The 25126-nt window shown below is 40.0% G+C and overlaps 1 protein-coding gene across 1 annotated transcript in view; it reads right to left on the bottom strand.

The window, feature by feature from the left end:
* The window catches only part of WDR17 (WD repeat domain 17), a 100523-nt gene that overhangs the window by 36561 nt on the left and 38836 nt on the right, over window positions 1–25126 (bottom strand). Inside the window, 8 exon segments of the mRNA XM_038399878.2 lie at window positions 154–240; window positions 1355–1437; window positions 2826–2917; window positions 9279–9447; window positions 12177–12364; window positions 14089–14211; window positions 14949–15200; window positions 22039–22269. Of these exon segments, the coding sequence (XP_038255806.1) occupies window positions 154–240; window positions 1355–1437; window positions 2826–2917; window positions 9279–9447; window positions 12177–12364; window positions 14089–14211; window positions 14949–15200; window positions 22039–22269 (1225 nt within the window).

Here is a 25126-nt window from a genome sequence, read left to right as displayed (position 1 = left end):
GGCCTTTTACAGTATGGTCCCAGGATTCTCTGCCTTTACAAAACTAGGTCAATACACTGATATCACATTTTAAATACCTTTGCATGATCTGTATGGTCATTCATGTAAGTTGTAAATGTTATTAGTTAATTAATTCAATTAACTATTACTTACTTGTTGTTTTGGCTCCAATCACAACCAAAAACTGCAGCTGGATGTTTGTACTTGTGAAGAACTTTGCCATCAATGGTTCGAATAATACTGAAATCAATTACAATATGGTAATAAGAAAAAAAACCCCAACATACTCAGTAGGACAACCCAGATCAAAATTGATTTTATGTGCATCTATAATCAACATGAGGAGTCAGATTGCAGAAGTGCACAAGTGAAGGAAGAACAGAAGCCTTCCCATCTTTGCAGCCCCCACAAAGGCCACAGTTATAGTCCTTGTACTTCCTCAAATACAAGGGTTGGTTAGAGGTAGTATACCTTTCCTTAGAGACATAGGATCATAGAACCGTAGGATTAGAAGGGACCACAAGGGCAGGGTTGAAAGTAAAATTGAACTCTTACCAGTATGGGGGCCAGCTCTGGCCCTCCCAGAAGGTGGGGGGGGGGCAGTAGCAGCAGCTGTGGCTGGAGCCCTGGGACCTTTTAAATCGCCGGCCCCGGGGCAGCTGCTCCTTTTGGCCCCCTCCTGTCAGAGGCCCGGGGGGTGGCAAAAGGGGCAATGATGTTAAAGTGCTGCAGCAGCAGCGCTTTAAGCAGGGTCCTTAAAGCGCTGCCATAGCAGTGCTTTAAAGTTAGCGGTACGAGCTGGTACAGGCGACCACTTTTTACCAGTACCAGCCCGTACCGCCTTACTTTCACACCTGCACAAGGGTCATCTAATCTAACACCCTGCCAACATGCAAACCATCCAAGACAGATGGCTATCAGCCTCTTTTTGAAAACCTCCAGTGAAAGAGCTTCCATGACTTCCCTAGGCAAGTGTGACACAAACCAGCTGTGCCACAAACATTAAGTAAATGGTTCCACTGTGCCTGAACATTCTCATCTTCTCCTTGGCCACACCTCCTTTTGTCTCTCCACAGCTAGGGGGAACTAGAGTTCCATACCTACGCCTGCTTGATCATAATGCAAGCCATAGCGCACATACCATTAACATGAAACAATACTGCATTTTTGTTAGCAAATGGCATGATATATGCATATGTTGCTACTGTGTTGTCTGCTGTTGATGTAGTGCTATGTAACTTTATATTAATACACATCTAATAGTTATTTATGCCAAGATCTTAAACATTAAATATATGGTGCTATCAAAGTTCACCTGCCCAAATAGCGGATTGGTTTTCAACATGACACTCACCAGAATCCATCGCCACTGCAGGTCGCTATTCTTTTGGAATCTTTATGACTCCAGGCAATGCAGAAGATTCCATTCTTTCCATGCTTCAAAAAATGCAAAATACCTATCAATAAGAAATAATTCACCCCTTTTTCTCTTAGTTACTGACTTCTCTGTGATTTTGCTAGTAGGATTCAGCTCCATTTCCCTAAGTACAGAATATACACTGCACTTTTACACAATAACGAGGCCCTAGCCTTGTTGGGCCATGAAGGGTATGTGACCAGGAGAAAGGGAGTGCGGCTGGAGTGTCATTGTGCTCCAGTGATCCTCTGATATTCTAAACTATGCTGTGAGTAGGCCTGGTCCAGAACCATCTACAGGATCAGAGAGTCACAACTGCAGAGTGAGCACTTTGTGTCCATATGAACTTGGATGGGGGTTAGCTGGCTGCTGGGTACTTAACTTGGACAAGTTTGAGAAAGTCAGTGGTCTGTGTGAAGCAGCTAGAAAAGTTGGTGGAATATATATCAACACCACTCACTGAGGAAAGGTAATCTGTAACACAGGTGTGCACATTAGGTGTGTTTTTAGATCTTGGGCTACTTCTGGATGCCTAAGTGGCATCTGTGGTCAAGAACTTTATTTTTCCATCTGTGTCTGCTGAGAAGAAGACAACCTTTTTCTTTCTCTGATGCTGAGTTTACCAAAGTTATCCATGTCTTTGTCACCTCCAGATTAGATTGCTGTAAGGCGATCTATATGGGGCTACACATTGAGACCACTTGGAAACTGAAGTTAATGCAAAATGATGCAACCAGTTTATTAAACAGAGCTTTATCCCAGGAGCAAATTACATCAGTGCTCCAGGACCTGACCACCACTAAGATTCCAGGTAATACAAGCGCATAAGAGGGGCACTTAATACAGCTTTTTATAAGCCTAAATCCCAAACTGGGGATGCTGCTTGTTCAGGGAAAGCCCGCCAGGTGTCCCCAGTTTGGGAAACATTGGTCTAAATCAATAATTAATTAACAGTGCACTGCTAATGCAGCATTGTCATTCTGGAGTGAGACCTTAGGACTAAAAATTAAACCTGAGTTTTATATCATCATCATATAGCAATCATCACTACCACATTATATTTTGATATGTTTTTGAGTCCAAAGATTAATAAAATAGACTAGAATAAAATAGAATGTGTGTGTTTTTGAGAGGAAATATTCCTCTTTGCTTTTGGATCCTCTGTAAATCAACTAGTAAAGCAATGATATTGAAGTGATGGATCCCAGCATGTCACAAAACCAATTTAAGGAAGGGAGTTGTACCTGTTCCAGAGCTCAGACTGGGTGTAATAAACTTGGCTATATTTTTAAGTTAAGTTACATACCTCTTTAAAACATACAAACACTGATCCCCCTTTATCTAGATGAGCACTAGAGGGAGCCGCTAGCTTACATTTAAGAAACCAAGCAAAATAAACGCATCTCACCTCACTGAACCGGGTTACCATTTTGCCTCTAGGGACATCCCAGATAAAACCACCATTTCTGGAGGTTGCACCAGCTATGCAGTTCAAATCCCCTTTGAGGAACAGACATGAGAGACACATTATAATGAGTACAGTGTCAGCGTTATTTTTACATATATAATTTTCCTTTTTAATTAAAGAAATACATAACCATATGATAGCAACAGCAGATTAGCAATGTATCCTCACAATTTGAGCTCAGTATTTCCAGGGGAATTAACACTAGTTCAGAAGCAGCAGTTCCAAAAAAAGCCTGTTCTACCCTCCTACCATAGGCACCGCTAGGCAAGGTAGATAATGACTGTTCAAGCTCAAGTCCCATCCCAATCCCCTGCACTGAGTGCAGAAAGAGGACAAGATGTAGCACCTGACAGCAGTTAGTTGTCCACAGGCTTTCTTTGAAACTGTAAATGCCCCACAATGTCTAGTGCTTAAAGCATCTGCAGAAAATTATGTAGTTTCATTTTAAACCTGTGTGAACAGCAGAACACAGCAGAAAAAGTGCTCTCTCATAGTTGGGCACACATAGGACAGATGTGAGGACACTTGAGCAATCACTTTTCTTTTTAAATTACTTCCAGTCTTGGAACATCAGATTCCACTACTATCTATCCCTATAGGCCCCCATCACTGTAATACCAGAGTACTTCAAACACACTTCACAGTACTCCTACGATGTAGGGAATCATTACTGTATGTATTCTACAATGGGGAATTAAGGCACAGAACCACAAGACTCCACTTCCTCACCATTGTACCTCAATCCCAGAACAGAAACTGCTGCTGTTAACCATGCATGTCTCATACAGAAAACACCCATATGATGTAGAAACAATAAATTTTGGATTATACTTAAGGGGCTAAGAGGAGAAAATCTGGAGAGGGACGCGGGGGAGCAGAAAAGATATTCAAGTAGGTGGAGTTATAGAGGAGGGGAAAGAGAAATCAGTATGTTCAAAGTTCTTTCTCCAGATCAAATTCAAAATGTTGGCAAATATTGTACATGTGGGAGCTAATGAATTTGGGGGATGATGCAAGCCAAAAAGTGGAAAGGGATCAACATTTTCTCTTTCAGATAAAGTTATTTCTTTCCCACAAATCAAATTACAAATATGTTTCTATTGTATCTTATTTGTTTTTGATGATGACATATCTCCTAGTACTACTAATGCAGGGCATAAAGAAAAGAATGGGGGATTTCCCTTGTGTAAGGGTGAAGGAGTGGTTGGCATGACCTAAGCAGTGACTGCTGCAGATTTGAGTCTGTTGTTGTAATTAGAGAAGAACTCTGCTGTTGCTCTGTTGGATAGGGAAAGATTCATCCTCCTGTTCCCTGGAAGACTCTCTAGCAGCAAGCATAGCTACGTGGACATGATATTTTGAGGAAGATTCCCCTAAAGGGCCCTTTTCAGCACTTTGGGAAAACTGACACTGTAGTCAATGGGAGTTTTGCCTAAGTTAAAAGCACTGAATAGCACCCTTAGGGTATGTCTCACTATGAAATTAGGTCGAATTTATAGAAATCGCTTTTGTAGAAAGCGTTTTTGTACAGTCGAGTGTGTGTGTCCCCACACAAATGCTCTAAGTGCATGTAGTCGGCGGAGTGTGTCCACAGTACCGAGGCAACTGTCGACTTCCGGAGCTTAGCATAGTGGGTAACTATCCCACAGTTCCCTCAGTCTCCACCGCCCATTTGAATTCTGAGTAGAATTCGCAGTGCCTGATGGGGCTAAAACATTGTCACGGGTGGTTCTGGTTACATATTGTCAGGCCCCCGTTCCCTCCCTCCCTCCGTAAAAGCAAGGGCAGACAATCATTTTGCGCCTTTTTTCTTGAGTTACCTGTGCAGACGCCATACCACGGCAAGCCTGGAGCCCTCTCAACTAACCGTCACCATATGTCTCCTGGGTGCTGACAGACGTGGTATTGTATTGCTACACAGCAGTTTATTGCCTTTTGGCAGCAGACAGTGCAGTATGACTGCTAGCCGTCGTCGACGTAGTCCTAGGTGCTCTTTTAACCGGGCGCCTGGGCAAACATAGGAGTGACTCAGCCAGGTCATTTCCCTTGTTTCGTCTCATGGTGATTGAGCCCTACCAGCAGCGCACTGTCTTTTAATCTGCAGGTAGCAGAAGACGATGGCCAGTAGTCATACTGCACCGTCTTCTGCTGAGCACCCAGGAGGTGACGATGCCTAGCGGTCGTACTGCACAGTCTGCTACCAGCAAGATGTATAAAGATAGATGAAGTGGCTCAAAACAAGAAATACACCAGATTTGTTTTGTATTCATTTTCTCCTCTCTCCGTGAAATCAACGGCCTGCTAAACCCAGTTCTGAGTTCTATCCTTGAGGTTTTGAGTTCTATCCTTGAGGCGGCCATTCAGTTTCTCTCAAAGCCACCCCCTTTGTTGATTTTAATTCCCTATAAGCCAACCCTGTAAGCCATGTGGTCAGTCACCCCTCCCTCCGTCAGGGCAACAGCAGACAATTGTTCCACACCTTTTTTCTGTGCAGACGCCATATCACGGCAAGCATGGAGCCCACTCAGATCATTTTGGCAATTAGGAGCACATTAAATACCACACGCATTATCCAGCAGTATATGCAGCACCAGAACCTGGCAAAGCAAAACTGGGTGAGTAGGCGACGTCAGCGCGGTTCGAGTGATGAGGACATGGACACAGACTTCTCTTAAAGCACATACCCTGGCAATATGAGCATCATGATGTTAATGGGGCAGGTTCATGAGGTGGAACACCAATTCTGGGCCCAGGAAACAAGCACAGACTGGTGGGACTGCATAGTGTTGCAGGTCTGGGACGATTTCCCGTAGCTGCGAAACTTTCGCATGCGTAAGTGCACGTCCATGGAACTTTGTGACTTGCTTTCCTCTGCCCTGAGGTGCAAGAATACCAAGATGAGAGCAGGCCTAACAGTTGAGAAGCGAGTGGCAATAGCCCTGTGGAAGCTTGCAACGCCAGACAGCTACTGGTCAGTTGGGAATCAATTTGGAGTGGGCAAGTCTACTGTGGGGGCTGCTGTGATGCAAGTAGTCAACGCAATCAAAGATCTGCTGATATCAAGGGTAGTGACCCTGGGAAATGTGCAGATCATAGTGGATGGCTTTACTGCAATGGGATTCCCTAACTGTGGTGGGGCCATAGATGGAACCCATATCCCTATCTTGGCATCGGAGCACCAAGCCAGTGAGTACATAAACCGCAAGGGGTACTTTTCAATAGTACTGCAAGCACTGGTGGATCACAAGGGACGTTTCACCAACATCAACGCGGGATGGCCAGGAAAGATTCATGACGCTCGCATCTTCAGGAACTCTGGTTTGTTTCCAAAGCTGCAGGAAGGGACTTTCTTCCCAGACCAGAAAATAACCATTGGGGATGTTGAAATGCCCATAGTTATCCTTGGGGACCCAGCCTATCCCTTAATGCCATGGCTCATAAAGCCAAACATAGGCAGCCTGGAGAGTAGTCAGGAGCTGTTCAACTACAGGCTGAGCAAGAGCAAAATGGTGGTAGAATGTGCATTTGGACGTTTAAAAGCGCGCTGGTGCAGTTTACTGACTTGGTTAGACCTCAGCAAAACCAATATTCCCACTGTTATTACTGCTTGCTGTGCGCTCCACAATATCTGTGAGAGTAAGGGGGAGACGTTTATGGCGGGGTGGGAGGTTGAGACAAATCGCCTGGCTGCTGGTTACGTACAGCCAGACACCAGGGCGGTTCGAAGAGCACAGGAGAGCGCAGTGTGCATCAGAGAAGCTTTGAAAACCAGTTTCATGACTGGCCAGGGTATGGTGTGAAAGTTCTGTTTGTTTCTCCTTGATGAAACCCCCCTGCCCCTTGGTTCACTCTACTTCCCTGTAAGCTAACCACCCTCCCCACCTCCCTTCGATCACCGCTTGCAAAGGCAATAAAGTCATTGTTGTTTCACATTCATGCATTCTTTATTAATTCATCACACAAATAGGGGGATAATTACTAAGGTAGCCCAGGACGGGTTGTGGAGGAGGGAAGGACAAGGCCACACAGCACTTTAAAAGTTTAATACTTATTGAATGCCAGCCTTCTGTTACTAGGGCAATCCTCTGGGGTGGAGTGGCTGGGTGGCCGGAGGCCCCCGCACCGCGTTCTTGGGTGTCTGGGTGAGGAGACTATGGAACTTGGGGAGGAGGGCGGTTGGTTACACAGGGGCTGTGGCGGCGGTCTGTGCTCCTGCTGCCTTTCCTGCAGCTCAACCATTCGCTGGAGCATATGAGTTTGATCCTCCAGCAGCCTCAGCATTGAATCCTGCCTCCTCTCATCATGCTGCCGCCACCTTTCAGCTTCAGCCCTCTCTTCAACCCGCCACTTACTCTCTTCAGCCCGCCACCTCTCCTCCCAGTCATTTTCTGCTTTCCTGCACTCTGACATTGTCTGCCTCCATGCATTCATCTGTGCTTTGTCAGTGTGGGAGGACAGCATGAGCTCAGAGAACGTTTCTTTGCGAGTGCATTTTTTTCGCCTTCTAGTCTTTGCTAACCTCTGGGAAGGAGAAGATCCTGTGATCCTTGAAACACATGCAGCTGGTGGAGAAAAAAAAAGGGACAGTGGTATTTAAAAAGACACATTTTATAGAACAATGAGTACACTCTTTCATGGTAAACCTTGCTGTTAACATTACATACATAACACATGTGCTTTCATTACAAGGTCGCATTTTGCCTCCCCCCAGCGCGTGGCTAACAGCGGGGAACATTTCTGTTCAGCCATAGGCAAACAGCCCAGCAGGAACAGGCACCTCTGAATGTCCCCTTAAGAAAAGCACCCTATTTCAACCAGGTGACCATGAATGATATCACTCTCCTGAGGATAATACAAAGAGATAAAGAATGGATGTTGTTTGAACACCAGCAAACATACACTGCAATGCTTTGTTCTACAATGATTCCCGAGTATGTGCTACTGGCCTGGAGTGGTAAAGTGTCCTACCATGGTAGATAGAATAAGGCTGCCCTCCCCAGAAATCTTTTGCAAAGGCTTTGGGAGTATATCCAGGAGAGCCTTGAATGCCAGGACAAATTAATCATTAAACATGCTTGCTTTTAAACCTTTTATAGTATTTTAAAAGGTACACTCACCAGAGGTCCCTTCTCCGCCTGGTGGGTCTGGGAGGCAGCCTTGGGTGAGTTCGGGGGGGTACTGGCTCCAGGTCCAGGGTGAGAAACAATTCCTGGCTGTCGGGAAAACCAGTTTCTCCGCTTGTTTGCTGTGAGCTATCTACAATCTCATCATCATCGTCTTCCTCGTCCCCAAAACCTGCTTCCATGTTGCCTCCATCTCCATTGAAGGAGTCAAACAACATGGCTGGAGTAGTGGTGGCTGAACCCCCTAAAATGGCATGCAGATCATCATAGAAGCGGCATGTTTGGGGCTCTGACCCGGAGCGGGCATTCGCCTCTCTGATTTTCTGGTAGGCTTGCCTCAGCTCCTTAAGTTTCACATGGCACTGCTTCGGGTCCCTGTTATGGCCTCTGTCCTTCATGCCATGGGAGATTTTCACAAATGTTTTGGCATTTCGAAAACTGGAACATAGTTCTGATAGCACGGATTCCTCTCCCCATACTGCGATCAGATCCCGTACCTCCCGTTCGGTCCATGCTGGAGCTCTTTTGCGATTCTGGGACTCCATCAAGGTCATCTCTGCTGATGAGCTCTGCATGGTCACCTGCAGCTTGCCACACTGGCCAAACAGGAAACTGAAATTCAAAAGTTCGCAGGCCTTTTCCTGTCTACCTGGTCAGTGCATCTGAGTTGAAAGTGCTGTCCAGAGCGGGCCAATACCATCTAATTGCATCCACAGGACCGCAAAATCGACCCAGCAAGACCGATTTCAGTGCTAATCCCCTTGTCGGGCGTGGAGTAAGGAAATCAATTTTAATAGCCCTTTAAGTCGAAAAAAGGGCTTCGTCATGTGGACGGGTGCAGGGTTACATCAATTTAATGCTGCTAAATTCGACCTCAACGCCTAGTGTAGACCAGGGCTTAGATGGGCTTGGGGACACATCTCCCAGAGTATGACTAAGATAAACAGTTGGTGGTAGGCAGCCTCTCCCCTTCAGATCCACAATGAACACATGAAGAAAGCCCTTGCACAGGTTTATCAAATCCTGCCTCCACTCCAGTGAAGCAAAAATGCCCTGGTTCTGGTGCAGTCAGGGCCTTTTACAAATAGATGCTGAGGAAAGGGAAGGATTTTTCCTTAGAGATGGGCAGCTCCACAGAATAGCATGTACATTCCAGCTTGCCAACTTGAGAATTACATGAGCATTTATTTGAATTCATCAGATCAACTGTGTTTTGTGCAGGAAATTTCAATCATCATATAATAATATGCCTAAAATCAAATACTCTTACCTGGAGCCCAAGAAAGAGAATAAATGACTCCCTCATTCCCAGGTGAGGTGTAGACTGCTGTTAAAGTGTTTATATCCCAAACTTTGATTGTCCCATCAAATGATGCTGTAGCTAGAAGGTCAGGGTTATCGGGTTTGAATTTACAATCAAAGATGGTTTCAACATGTCCCTAAAATGAAAGAATAAAAAAAATGAATACTCGTACATTAAAGATTTATTTCTTACCTGAACACAGTTGATTTAATTGATAAGCTAACCCTATTTTCTGTAGTTTTAACTCCTCTTTACTGTAGCTCTCTAACGTCTTTACATCTATATTAACTTTTTATATTAATATTTTAGCATGCAATTTAGAGATTTACATAGTCCCTTAAACCAGTGGTTCTCAACGTGAGGTACATATACCCCGTAGAGTACACAGAGGTCTTCCAGACGATACACCACCTCATATAGATATTTGCCTGCTTTTACAACAAGCTACATAAAAAGCACTAGTGAAACCAGTACAAACTAAAATTTCATACAGACAAAGACTTGTTCATACTGTTCTATATACTAGACACTAGAATGTATGTACAATATTTATATTCCAATTGATTTATTTTATAATTCTATGGTAAAAATGAGAAAGTAAGCAATTTCTCAGTAACAGTGTTCTGTGACACTTTTGTATTTTTACATCTGATTTTGTAAGAAAGCAGTTTTTAAGTGAGGTGAAATTTGGGGTACACAAGATAAATCAGACTCCTGAAAGGGGTACAGTGGTCTTGAAAGATTGAGAGCTAATTCCTTAAGTTGCCAAAAAACACTTTTTTTATTTTTATTTTTATTTATCTAGATTTAAAAAAAATGTTTAACCAATTTTCACCATTATATTTTCTTTAGAAGTCTTACTACAAAGCAAATGAATTGCTGAGTTTTAAGTAACTGAAAACTATGTGAGTGAAAAATATAATAGAAAAAGCTAATGATCCTTCACTTGAATGCAAGACACTAAAATAAAACCTACCAAACCAACTACAGGCTCCAACAGAGCCATTCTTTTTAGCTAATCAGTTAATAGTAAAAGGTGTAATAAGCATCTGGATCTCTCCTCTCTCTCTCTCTCGTTCCAAAGGATTAAACCCCCCCCAGCGAAATAGAATATGCCATAGGCCAAATTCTGCTCCAAGCAGCACCTGTGCACACTCTGGGGAAATTAACACTGCCACCCCCTGTAGAATTGCACAGGTGTAAATGAGCAGAATTTGGCTTTGCGCATCAGTCATTATGACTGAAGTGTTATTAATTGGGCTGTACCTAAATGCAAAGTTATTTCTATTTCAAAATTCAATTTTCTTATGTTTTTCCTGTGAGGCCTTATCTTCCAAATGTGTTTGTTTTATGCCTTATGGTGAAATAATGACCCTTTTTGGAAAACAAGTATGTGAAACTGACATGAAAGTTCTAAGGTACTATTCTCAGTGGCTGGACACCTTTTGCTCTTGCAAAAATGACTTGTGAAAAAATAAGTTGTAGAGAAAGTTCTAAAGCATTCTTTTCAAACCCTTATTTTGTTTTCAGACATAATGTCCGTTTCCATAAAAATGAAAATAAACAAACTGGCTGCTTGCAGATGAAATCAACAAGAATTCTAACAGTTTCTTTCCTGGTTTCCCATTTCTGCTTCCATTTTCATGGACATGAATGGATACTGGAATCATACTTACAGTAAGCATCTGTATATTTAAACAAGCTTTTGTTTAATAAACTATATTTCATTGTCTTAATTTAAAAATATTAAAACCATTTTTAACAAAATCAGTAACACTAAGTGGTGGAGTTGCACCAAACTCCTGGAATATCTCCAGTGGTGGATGAGCTAAGGTATACACAGTTAATATCTGTTTACACTTCTAATATCCCAGACCTGTAATTCTCCACCAGTGGCGTAACATAATCCAGGATTAGATGACCTGGTAGTAAAATATCCTACAGCTTCCAGGGTGTTACCAAAGGAGCTGTAATTCTGCAGTAGAGAATTACATTTCTGAATTTTCCCATTGCAAACACACCCCCAGTGTAACCCAACATTGGGTGCTGCATGAAACTGCTTTGCTAATTCTAATTCTTGCCTGATCATTGAAAAAAGACATTATGAAGTAATGTTAGTAGTTTTACATTTTTGTGTTACTTTCTATTTCTCTATGACATTTTCATAGGCTCTCTCACAGTGCTTATTCAGACATAACTCACTGGTTTCACGAGATGTTTTGCTTGCATATGACTGCAGGATCACACTATGAGATGTTTGAAAACAATATTTATTTGCCTGCTTTGCTAAGGGTTTTTCAGTTGAGTAGATTGTTTTTTCCTCAATACTCCTTTTTAGTTTTTTACTTAAATCCAACATGACACTGCATTTTTTACCTCCTTGTTTATTAAGAGCATCATCATTGAAATCATCAGCACTATTTTCCGCATGTGCTAGCTGATAATTGACATGCAGCATAAAAAGGGTCACATAACTATTATACTCCTTTTCTTCATCCATTATTGAAGGAGTAACACTTTTTTTTTGTGAGGTGGGAGAGGAGGGGAGATGGGAAGAGTTAAACTGATACTTAAAATATGAAGTATTTCCCTCACTAAAATAATATTAGTTTTAAGGTAGTTCAAATTTGGGTCCTACATTATTTGGCAGTCTTCCTTTGTAGTGAAGAATTAAGTTCAACATTCTAGAGCTGTTATTATAAGGTTTCTAAATCTTCAGATCCTTCTTATTTATGGAAGCTGAATTGCCTGCACACTACACTATAGGCTCTATGCTCAGTCCTTGATTATTGTGCATAAAAATGCTGTATGTATATTAATAATTATTATTTCATTCAAAACATTGGACAGGAAAAGGAGACATACCAAATCTCTAAGGAAATCCCATTTCTTGGCTCCCATGTCATAAAGTCCCACTCCACCATCCATAAAACAGCAGACAGCATGGCCAGGAGGAAGAGAGAATGCCTGGTTTTGGGTTAGAGCTGGGGGTGGAACGGCCTCACTGGTAGATGATGTATGATGATTTTTAGTAGGAGAATGTGATGAAAGTGCTTAATACAAAGATATAAACATATTAACATATTTTGGTTTTTTTCATATTTAAAAACAAGTAGCAATTACATCACTTCACATCAGGGCTTGTAAAATTCATTTGCCTATTTAACGCTGACAAGTAGGAAGGTTTCCATGGTGAGAGGGTGGGCCTGAGCATATCTGATATTGTGCGTCTCCCAATAAACCTTTCTAAACATCAACAGGGGAGCAGAAAAATCCCTTAAAAATATTCAAGAAACTTTTAAAAAATAACAGGTTATACCATTTAAAGGGTGCTGTGTCAGAATCCACAATTTTTGAAAATTAGTCTTCTTCAAAAAATTTAAGTTGATAGCGTCCCTCAAAATATCAAGCTAACAGTAACAAAAGTGACAGGAATTGGTACTGGGGGTAGAAAAATGGTGGCTGACATAAAACAGAAGAACAGGAGTTAAATAAGATCAATATTATCATCTTTATTATTTGTTTTTGGAAATACCCAAGATGTGCTAGGTGCTATACAGACATTCAAGAAGGGATGGTCCCTTCCCCAGTGAAGTTCATAGTCTAAGGAAAAACAAATAGTTAGGAAGAAGCCAGAGGAAACAGGAACAGCAAGATAATTACATTCGTTCTCTGTAGCAGGGCAGAAGAGGGTCTCTAAAAGGAACTTAAATATAGGTCTATGACTTGGTAACTTGGAAGCTGTAAATGCATAGAGGTTGCATAGAAGAAGGCAGGGAGATGAGTATGGGACAAGTTGATAAACAGACAGATGAGAGTGGGGAAGTCAACAGTGTGGAGGGGATAGGAATAATGTGTGCTGAACAAGGGAGGATAAGTATATGGAGCTTTGAAGCTTTGATGCAACAGCAATCTAGTTACATTCTCAAAATACTGTCTCTAGGCTGATGAAAGAGTGCAAAAACTTCTTCAAACTTCCTAGAACATGTCATAGAATAAAAGGGAGAAAGTGGATGACATGCTAATAGGTAACCTTCCCTTTCAGTCTCTGTCTTTCATGGTAAGAGATTATGTGTTCAATAAAATGTCTTTTCTGATTATTATACTATTAATCTATTAAGGCTAGAGAACTGGAATCAATACACAACTTGCATTACACATCTTTACATGTATGCAATGTTGCTGTACCCTTGGTGGTCTCAGGATATTAGACACACAAGGTGGGTGAGGTAATATCTTTTATTAGACCAACTTCTGTTGGTGTGAGTGACAAGATTTGAAGCTTCCAGACAGTGTCAAGTGTAACCAGACAAAGATCTCTGTATAAGCTCAAAAGCTTGTCTCTCTCTCTCTCACCAACAGAAGTTGGTCCAATAAAAGATATTATCTCACCAACCTTGCCTCACCTTGTTTTCTGTGTTCCTTCTCTATAAAGCTATTCTAAGAGGCTACAAACTTTGCATATTGTTATGAGGTATCTGTATAAACAGAGAATGTATATTGTACTTCATTGGGGTTGGGAGCAAGATTGTAGTATTCCTACATGAGGGACTGCCTTTGCCTAATAAGAAAGAACTTAAGAAAAGGTTTGATTTGATAGCACACAGTCTGCCCAAAAATGCATTGGTGTGAATGGCTGTTTTGACTGACTGCAGAAGCAGATCCAAAGGCAGGGAGTTTTGCTTAGGGTGTACAAGATCAGACACAAAGAGAAAGGACTATATTATTTTAACTTGCACCCATTGCAACGAATTACAATAATAAAACGTATACTTACACTTTTTCTTTGGAGGAGAATTGAGCACATGTAAACCATGGAACCCAGTTTTCTTCAATTTAAAATTATCTATAGGTATTGTGCGTGAAACATTCCAAATACGTAACACTCCAACCTGAGAATCTGAGATTTTTTAAAAAAAGCTCCATTTATTAATGTTTTTTCTGAATAAAAATGTACATAATTTAAGCACTCAATTAAGCAAAAAGTGAAACATTGAATTAAATGCATAATCTTAAAATAATGTTACAAGCAGGCTCTCTCATCTTCATAATAATATTACTTTAAATTAGAGATGTTCATTCTTAGAGTAAAGTAGGTAAACCTATCAAAACAGCATAAAATATTCTCTCATTCACTCTTCCTCTCTCTCTACTACTATAACAATTCTCCCACAATTCAGCCACATTTTCCCCTTCGCTCTGTGGTTCAGAAAGGAGAAAGGATTGGAACAAGTGAGCTCCAAAAACAACAGAAATGGAAGCGGGGGAGTGGGGAAGGGCTTGCTTATGCCCATCCCCCAGCCAATTGTAATCCATGCTGATAAACTCATGGCAAAGCTGTTTGCATCAAGAAAACATTATAGGAATTGAAATAAAAAACAGGAAAGTTTCTGGTCATAAACCCTCTCATTTGTTCTCATGGAAAAAAGAGATACAAAATACGAAAAACTGTTTGGAGTCATTTTCTTTGCTTCGTTTTTATGCATTCATTTTTTCTAGAATATGTTAAAATATTTCTGTTTCTATTGACATTAAAGTCAGAGGTATAAAAAAGATTAAACATGAAGTACTTATTTTGGAGATTCCATGCTATATTTATAACCATTCAATAAACTATCAACAATAAGAAAAGATTACCTCCAGTAATAAACATTCCAGGAGCACTAGGAACCCAAGCTAAGCACTGAACTGATGCTGCTGCACTAGGAAAATTAAATGCTGTGATACAGCAGAGAGACTCAGAATCAACTAGTCGAATGCCATTATGTAAATTAGCAACAAGAAGATAGTCAGTCGACAGAGGGTCCCATTCCAGGGCTGTCACTGGATCCTCCTCGTCTGTCCCTTCAAGAGACTCTGGTCTTAGAACATGTTTCTGACTCTTAGAACCTTTAAAAGCAAAAGGAAACAGACCACCTTAAATTAGATATAATGTTTATCAATCACAGTGATTTATGCATAGTTTTGTTATGTCTGCTTAGGCTGGCAAACCATCCATATTTTTCCCCAACATACTCTATAGCTTCTTCCACAGGCTGTACTACTGAAGCTAGCAAATCTCATCCTCTGCTGCACTTACAACAAATATCGTTCCGACTCCAGCAGACATTTCCACTGCTTCCTTTTTATCTTAATAATGGAAAAAATAGAGTGAAATGGCTGTTCGTGTTTACAGGTTTAGATCCTGCAAACCCTCACTCATGGGTTTGCAGCATCAGGCCCCAGATGCAAGCTAGTTTTAGGTAAATACATCTGCATAAACAAAATAAAATATGAGCAAAGAAAAGAAGAGTGATATAAACCAGGAGAAAGACAGTGATAATGAGTCAGAGTAATAATTTTTTTTCAAATGTAAATGGACAATTGTATTTGTTACATCATTTGTTCAAATTCAAGAGTGGATAAATAACAAAAAAAGTCTGAGTATGATACCAGAAGGGACCCTTACATCATCTAGACTGACATCCAGTATATATCAGTTCATCAAATATCACTCAGCTACCCCAGCAGTGAGCCCAGTAACTTGTGTTAGGATAGTCATTATCCAATATTATGGAAAGCTGGCGCTGATTTTTGATATTACAAAAAATAATCCCACTCACTGATAACACAAATCTTTGTTTTTCTAAGTGATGGTGTTCTAGTCAAAATAAACAAACAAACAAACATGCTGTGCTACTTCCCTAGAAACAATGAATTAATTAATTATCTCTAAAGTTATTCAGCTACCTTTTATCTACCTTTGAATTTTGACAACTAGGAATGCCATTAATTTGTCACATTTTGACAAACACTAAAAGCTATCTGTTATCCCTCTGATGGATTTCATTTAATGACTGATGTAGAACAGAAACAAAAACTACTTCAATTATCATTAAAAAACTGAATCAAAATGTCTGTTCACTGGGGAACATTTTTCTCTGAGTATTAAAATAATTCACACTATAACTTAGAGGTGTATGGTACTTATGAGGTAGAATTAACCACCACCTGTTGCTGCTGCTGCTGCTGCTGGGGCAAATAATACACGTTAGACTGGATAACAGTGAAAAGGTGCATAAATTGATATACATTTCTGTTAGTTCATCTTAGGCCCTTAGCTAGCACATTGACATGGGGTAGAGGACTATGTGACAAAAGGTACTGTTGTGCTTGCCTTCAAAAGTTCATGTACTTAATGAAAACCATAGTCTCAGTCAGAGATTTTTTTTTTACTTTATTTTTATGAAATAAGGAAAAATAAGATACATATTGATAGGATTGTTCAGTATAACAAATATTCCAACATTCCCAAAGATTCAGAAATATGAAAGTATAGATCTTAACATGAAAGTGAGGTGTACCAAAAAGACTGTTCATGAAACTAAAGTTGAAATCTCCTTGGATAATGGCATCTAAATTCTTCCACAATGGCATTCAGATTCAGTTCTTAAGTCAAATCACTTTCCTATGACAGGAGAATTAGGTTTCTCTTTCTGTCATGGGTGATGCTCATCCTTTGGTGTGATAAAATTCTTTTCAAACAAGAAAAGGAAGTCTCACAAACTGCAGCTGATGGTCCTAACAAGACCACTATAGACATTTCAAAAATAAACAGGAAAGCCTCCTTTAACCCCTTGGCAGCACCTAGAACTTCTTAAAATCCCTTGTTTCAGAGTAGCAGCCATGTTAGTCTCACGAAAGCTTATGCTCAAATAAATTTGTTAGTCTCTAAGGTGCCACAAGTACTCCTTTTCTTTTTTAAAATCCCTTGCAATTTCTCTCTTCTATCAGTGTTTTAAATACAGCCATTTCAACTGTTACCTTCTCAGTATCTAATCCAAAGCACACGGTGATTCCAATTTCAAGATGTCTGGAGAGCTGGTGAAATGACTGCTGGCAACCTTTTGTATAACTTGGAATTCTTCTCAGAAAATCTCATTTGCAATTCACCACTGGTTTCATCAGTCAATTTTTGACAAAATTGGGACCTCTGATGCTCATTTACACTCTGGAATTCTGGTAAGTGCTTAGTGACCATGGACTCTTGAAATTTTGCGGGCAATACCATGGCTCTTTTGGGGCACATCTTAATGTTGATGCTTCATCGCACACATCTTTCACAACATGGTACTTTGATCGAATGTCTGGGAAAAAGTCAACGAAAGAGAGATGTTTGAAGAAGTTCTTCACAGGCAATAGTAAACAATTAAACTCCTTTAGCAGGGTTCATTACTTCCTTCTGAAACTAATTGTTCACATGAGCAAAAACCTTCAAAATCATTCTCATAACCTCAGCTAAGAACAAGAATTTGAGTGATTATGTAACTTCCAACATCCCTCTTGCACCATATTCATTCACAAAGTCCGACGAATACTCTGAATCTCTTCCAAATTATTGTGAATTATTTCTATGGTTTTCAGGTGACCAGTCCATCTTGTTTCTATGAGTCTTTGCAGGTGCTAGCCTTTATACAGAATAGTCATTTAATGCCTGTGAAAAAAAAACTATATAGAAAATTACAATTTGAGAACAAACCATCCACTGCTGAGTTCCTGTCAGACATATGAGAGACCACCAGATGTAGCTGGTGATTTAAGCAGTGCGTGTATTTGCTTGTTTAATCTCTCTTGTAAAAGGATTTGTAACACCTCCTTTGCACATTGATATAACTTCGACATCATCAAAACAAGAACAAAGTATTTTGAGGTCAAGACAGTTCATGAAGATCTTTCAAAATGTGTTGTGTAATATCTTCAGCAGTGAGGCCATGCTATCGGGACACTCCAATAAATCTCTTTTTGGCTTTGAAATCAACAGAGTAGTGTAAAACAGTGGACACATTTTCTCCATTAACAGCAGTTTTTGTAGTGTCACATTTCAGGCAGAAGAACTTAACATTGCTATTTTTTCTGAATAGCTTCAACAATATCTTTCAAAATCTTCTTCATTATATCAGTTATTTCATTCTGAATTTCAGCAGAAGTGTACTTTGCAGTTTTCTGAATGGTTTTCAGAGCATCCTTGAATTTTGGATCTTGTCCTACAGTAACTTAAGTAGGTTGATGAAAATTCCTGATGAGTTGTTCAGAGTAAGATCTACGTCCTTGAAGTTTATTATATCTTGATCTCCTCTCAGAAGCAACTCATTTATCACAGCAAACTGATTCATTTTTGTGAAGGTTTTAATTAGTATATTTTTCTTTCGATTTGTGAGGATGACACCAAAGCAGCAATTGTGGCATCTGAAAAAGGAAATTATGATGAAATAAATATAATTAAATTCATAATTCATTAATGATATTGAGCAAATTAATAAACTAAAATAATAAAAATAGTAAAAAAAATTGTATGCTGGATCTACCACATCAAGTTTTGGAGTTTTCCTCAAGATAAGGGATTTAAAGTTTATAGGTGCTAAACAGAAGGCTTTAAGATCGGTCAAGGATTTGGAGTTATACATATGATTTTGTGCAGGACTCGGGTCTAGACCCCTGATTTGACACTAGAAGGTGAATCTCAGCAGAAGGACATGAAAATATAAATGTGAAATGTAAAAATAGCAAAAAATTACCTGTGGCTTCTCTTTTCCTTGTTGCAGTCCAATCAGCCATTGTACTCAAGTGGACCAAGCATTTTTCATGTTTGATTAAACCTTTGCCTTGATAGAGTGCATTTTTCCAATTGTAGAATCCAGATTTGATAAAAACCATATCAGTTCCCATTCCACCAGCATTGCCAGGGTGTGCATACACCCACCAAGGAAAATAAAATGGACTTATCAGTTTTAACAGAATATTCCAACCACGCAGAGGTGACATGTGGGGTAAGCACAGTGGGGAACATGCCTCCTCCCTGATTTTTTGGTTTTGCCCCCAAACCCAGACTGGGTGGCCCACTGTGATGAGTCAGGGGGTGAAAGTGGCGCTCCCTCCCCAAGCCCACTGCACAGGGCTTGGGGCCTGAGTCACCTAGCGTCACCACTTGCCCCTTTCCCGGAATGTTCCTCTGCCCCCCCCGGGGACAAGCCCCACAATTTGAAAACCCCACAGAACCTTTAAATTATGCCCCCCCATTATCAACAGTTATGTATCGCCTCTGCAATCATGGCCGGTTCATGCACCACTTTTCATTAAAACAACTCAGCACACCTCCAATATTTATTTTAGGAAAATTAATTTCAGTTGCGCTGGTTTCAGAGTTCCAAGATCTCAGGGTATCAATGAATCATTCTTGTATACAACCTTATTATGTTTTGTATTATCTTCCGCAGTAGATGGTGAGCTTGGTCAAGTCTATCTCTTTATGAGATGGATTAATCATAAATTTGTCCATTTTGGAAACAATTTGTAGCTATTCCACCATGTACAGGAAGAGCCTGGATCTGTGTAGGTCACTGTGGTGTTGACCTGGGGAGGCTGTCTTTGTGGCATCAATAGAAGGGTAAAAATCAGCTATTGGCTCTATGGTACATTTTTAGACAACAAACAAACCAACAAACCCATTTCTCTCTTTTCAAAGTCATAATAGTAATATAATGGTAGCCATCACAGTTGCAAATCCAAGGAATCCTGTGAATTCAAATATTCAGAATATTAAATTTTTTATTTTTATTTTTAATATTAAAATTATTATCAAATTTTTCAAATCAGAGCAATCCTCAGTGAGAGCTAAACTATCTTCTGGCTCAGACTGTCTTAATTAGGGTTTCCTAGCAACTATTTGGTATTTACTTTCTTATTTAGGATTTGATCCACTTATGCACAGCCTAACTTTCCTCTTGTGAGTAGTCCTATTTGCTATAATGGGACTATTCCAGTAAGTAAAGTTACTCACCTGCTAAACTGTTTGCAGGGTCCGAGACTTAACTAATTATATTCTTTGCTTGAATGCAAGTGTGGAATTTATATTTTAGATATAGCAGAGTGATGTAAAATTGCTAGATTTTACTCTATAGAAAAAGGTTCCAGTGAATGAGTCCAAGTTGTAATAACGATTTCACTCAAACCAAATCAATCCTAATAAGAAAACTGTAGGCTGTACCTTTGTGTTTACACTCATAAACTTTAAGGCCAGAAAGGACCATCATGATCATCTAGTCTCACCTGCACATTGCAGGACAGAGAACTTCAACTATCCCCTCCTGTAATAGCCCCATTACCTGTGGCTGAGATACTGTATCCCTCAAATAATGATTTAAAGACATCAAGTTAGAGAGAATCCATCATTTACTCTAGTTTAAACCAATAAGTGACCCATGCTGCAAAAGAAGGCGAAAAACCCCCAGGGTCTCTGCCAATCTGACTTAGCTGAAAATTCCTTCCTAACCTCAGATATAGCAACCTGTTGAACCCTGAGAATCCTGGTAAGACCCTGCAGCCAGATGCCTGGGAAAGAATTCTCTGTAGTAACTCAGAGCCCTCCCCATCTAGTGCCCCATTTCCAGTCTTTGGGGATTTTTGCTACTAGCAGTCATAGATGGGCCACATGCCATTGTAGGCAATCTCTTGATACTATTCCCTCCATAAACTTATCAAGATCAGTTTGAAACAAGTTAAGATTTTTGCCCCCCACTGTTCCCCTTGGTTTAATCTGAAGTCAATTCTATGCTGCTGGGAACTGAGATTTTCCCAAGAGTAATGAATAATGCTGACATCAAGTGGTAAAAACTCACATTATTGTTCGCCCTGTTAGCCAGAGTTCTACTTACCTTTGCAAGTTTCTTACATTCTTGAAATATCTAATTCCCAAATCTATTACTCCTACTTTTACCTTCAAATCATTTTGGCCAAACCCACATGTGTGTACATGGCCCAACAGTAAATCATATATTTTCATTTTATTGATGCTTTCCATTAGGCTGAGACAGCACTCCTGGAAGTAACACATAGTATCAGAGAAAGTATAGCCTTTGGAAGTGCTAATTTGGTACAAAGAGCAGCAGAAGGAGAAATACAAGAATTCTAGCATGGTTCTTAGCATTGTCCAAAAACTAACATCTGGTTTAGAGGAGATTCTTCCTCCCCTAATATTCAAAGTCAGTTGTCAGTGCAAGAGAAAAATACATACCCCGGGACACAAAAATGGTCATCACAGAAGGTCATCTTTCCTCACCAAGCAGTGAGGCACATATGAAAAAGAGAATTAACTACTTAACTCCCAAGGATATCTCCACATATTCCTTCAAGGAATGTGCATTTAATACAACTCTGTGCTATTTATAAAGCATCCAAAAATGTGCTAGGTGCATTACAGATAAATTAAAAAGACAGTTCTTTGCCCTAATATGCTTTAATAGGGGACAGAATCTTAGATCTAGGTTCACAATTGCTGATTTGTTTAGCAAAAAGAAGGATAGAGGACTGAACATTCAACAGTTGGAACACTCAACAAACAACAATCCAAATAAATAAAATTAGGAGATCAGAACTTCCTGGCGAACATCAGTATAGTGGCAGATCAAAAGTTTAGAGCAGAGGGCTGTTATCATACCCTCAGAATCAGCTTATTATACACATTTCAAAGATGCAGTGTTGATTTGATAACCAAATAGGATTAAATATAAAGACAAAAGATTCTCAATATTCTGGAGCTAATCAGATGTATTTCCATCATATGCAGTGAGCAGGAACACTACTGTACTCTAAACAAATTGTATATAAAAAGTTTTTATGAAATCTAAACTAGAGAATACAACAACAAAAATCGTTCAGTGGTCAATAATTATTTTATCAAGTAAATTTTTACCTGGTTGAAAAATAGAAAGACTTCCATCAGTGTGTCCAAATACTACTTTTCCTTTCTTCTTTGGATGCCATCTAAATAGACAAATGTCTGACAAGAAACTATGTGCTTCTTTATGTACAGCTACCCCACTGTCTGGTCCTGAGATAGTCCAAATATACAATGGGCTTCTATGGGAAACAAATGCAACTGCATCACCTGCATTCCAGCACCAACTAAGTGAGGCAGGAACCCCTGAAACATTTTTAAAAAAAGTGTAAGAACTAGCATTTGAAAATTAGAATGCTATCTATCAAATATTCTTAGCCCATTACTGACATTGGTCTTGAAAAGCTACACATCTTAAATTACTAGTAAAGTAATATGTTAAAAATATTTAAAAGATTTCAGTCTAAGTGTAGGCAATTGTGTGTACTTGGTATGGCATAAAAGTAACTCTACTTACGCATTTTCAAAGAGTGAAAATTTTATATACTACATGGCAGCAGACTATACTGTGGTAAACATGCTTACCTTCCACTAGTGTCAAAGGGCATTATGTAAATGACTGAAGATTAGCCTGCTCCTATATGCTATATGTTCATCCTTACATAATTACTTACCTTACAGTAAGAGTAATGAACCTTTATTAATCAGTTAAAAAACAAAACTACAGGAAAACTTTTACAAAATGTATTTATGTTTTGGCAAAAACCCAGGAATTCTAATCATAGTGGGCTAGTCTACACTAGGAGCGATATATCGGCACAGCTACATCGATGCAGCTGCATCCCTGTAGCGAATCTGGTGAAGATGCTCTATGCTGACGGGAGGAGAGCTCTCCCGTTGGCATAATAAATCTACCTCCACAAAAAGCAGTAGCTAAGTGTAAGGGACTGCGGAAGACTTTGTTATGGCCTAGCCAGGGAAATTCCGCTTTCTCGAGCCGAAAGGTTACTGTGGGACATAGATAGCTGCTTTGTTATTGTGGGATAGAGATAGTTTTTGAAGGACACAGCTGCTTTGTTATTGTAGGGGATAGTTCTTGAAGGACACAGCTGCTTTGCATGGCCCTTCGCCAGGTAGTAGAAAGCCCCCCTTTAAGAAGCACCTAACTTTATATTCATGAGCTGTTTTTGTGTAATGCTTATTAATGCTGACTGTCTGCCCCTCTGTCAGACTCCGTCCCAGGCAAAGCTCCGGTGTGCTGGGTTCCCCGCCTCCGTGACTGCAACGCTTGGAGTCCCTGTTGCGGGTGGATCATTAACCTTCACTAAAGCCACATCACAGCTGTGTGTAAGCCTCGTTTTTCTCAGAGTACTCCTGCCAGGCCTGTGGTGCTTCGAGCACCTTGGCCCAGAACACTATGTCAGTAGAAGAAGCTCTCCTGATGACATAGAACTATTCACACCAGCACTTAGGTCAGCGTAACTTATGTCGCTCAGGGAGTGGCTTATTCTCACCGAAACATGTGGTAGTGTACACCTGGTCTAAGACTACAGGAGCAGATAATTGCACCTAAACTTTAAAGTTTTGTAATCAGTGGGAGCTGTAGGTGCTCAGCACTTCTGAAAATCAGATCACTTTTATTTAGGTGCTTGAATATGGACATAGGCACCTAACTTCAAGTATCCAAGTTATAAGTTTGACCTCAGCATTTCCCACACTGCAATACTCCACATAATCATAAAAATTAGATTGAAAGGTGTGATCAAAGAACAATCTCGATAATCTGTATTTCCCCAAGCCTCTCATGCACATTTTATTTAGGTACATTTTAGTAATAGTAGCATCAGAGATACCTGATATGAGTGTAAAGTTAATAAAGGGTTTTAACACAAACAGTTTATTCTGAAAATAGAAGTGTTGAGCAACACAGGATGTACATAAATGGGATATGAAAACCATCTCTTTCAAAGTCAGTCATGGAATCCAGTAATTATTTAGGATTGATAAACTGGACCTTAAAAAATAAGTACCGGTAGTGATTTTAACCCATATCCTGAGCAAAAGTAAAATTTTTATCAGGGTTGAATCAATTCAGATTTCCCTGCCCACTACTTGTGCTTTCATGTGACTTTTAGATCTCACAGTGCATAAGGTTTTCAAAGGCATGCCATATATTCCAGAAAATAACAAAATGGGAAGCCTCAGAGCACCAGAAAGTTTGAGAAACCCAAGAGAGGCTGCCAGACCTTCTGGACCTAACAGAACTTGAAAAGGTACAGGATTGTAGAAGGTACATGTTGAAGAAACTGCCTGCAGAAAAGCACCTGGGGCGCACTAGCTGGTTGCAGGGAAGGAACTCAGGCTTGTTGCAGGGGAAGTTATTACACTCAGACTGTTGGAAAACACATTTGGAAGAGAATAGGGTTGGATCAACAGTTTCATACTTTTGAGAAGAGCTAGCTGCACATTAGGATGTTTATCTAAACTGAACCAAAACCTACAATTTAGAATTGAAGTGTGATCATTTATAGTAAATGGCCTCATCTGAACAGCAGCCTTTGTTGTAGACCAGATTTTACTTGTGTTCAGCCTTGCAAAACTGTCATGAAAATTCACATCCAAGTCATAAATCGTAACTGCCTACATTTCACTATGTTGACTGGTGATAATTGATACTGTTTTACTTTCCAATAAAAAAAAAAAACAAGTAAACGTGCCCTGACTATAAGGCATTTTGAAAAGCTGCTTTTGCTGTAAGAAGAGTTGAAAAATTCAGTTTTTCAGCAATTACTATATAGTTCAGGTTTCAAAGTAGCAGCCGTGTTAGTCTGTATTCGCAAAAAGAAAAGGAGTACTTGTGGCACCTTAGAGACTAACAAATTTATTAGAGCATAAGCTTTCGTGAGCTACAGCTCACTTCATCGGATGCATTTGGTGGAAAAAACAGAGGGGAGATTTATATACACACACAGAGAACATGAAACAATGGGTTTATCATACACACTGTAAGGAGAGTGATCACTTAAGATAAGCCATAACCAGCAAGGGGGGGGGGAGGAGGAAAACCTTTCATGGTGACGAGCAAGGTAGGCTAATTCCAGCAGTTAACAAGAATATCTGAGGAACAGTGGGGGATGGGGGGGGGAAGAAATAACATGGGGAA

This window comes from Dermochelys coriacea, chromosome 4 (genome assembly GCF_009764565.3).
Source record: "Dermochelys coriacea isolate rDerCor1 chromosome 4, rDerCor1.pri.v4, whole genome shotgun sequence".
Lineage (NCBI taxonomy): Eukaryota > Metazoa > Chordata > Testudines > Dermochelyidae > Dermochelys > Dermochelys coriacea.
The sequence above is the reverse complement of the archived record's forward strand: the minus strand, read 5'-3'. Positions and strand labels throughout refer to the sequence as shown.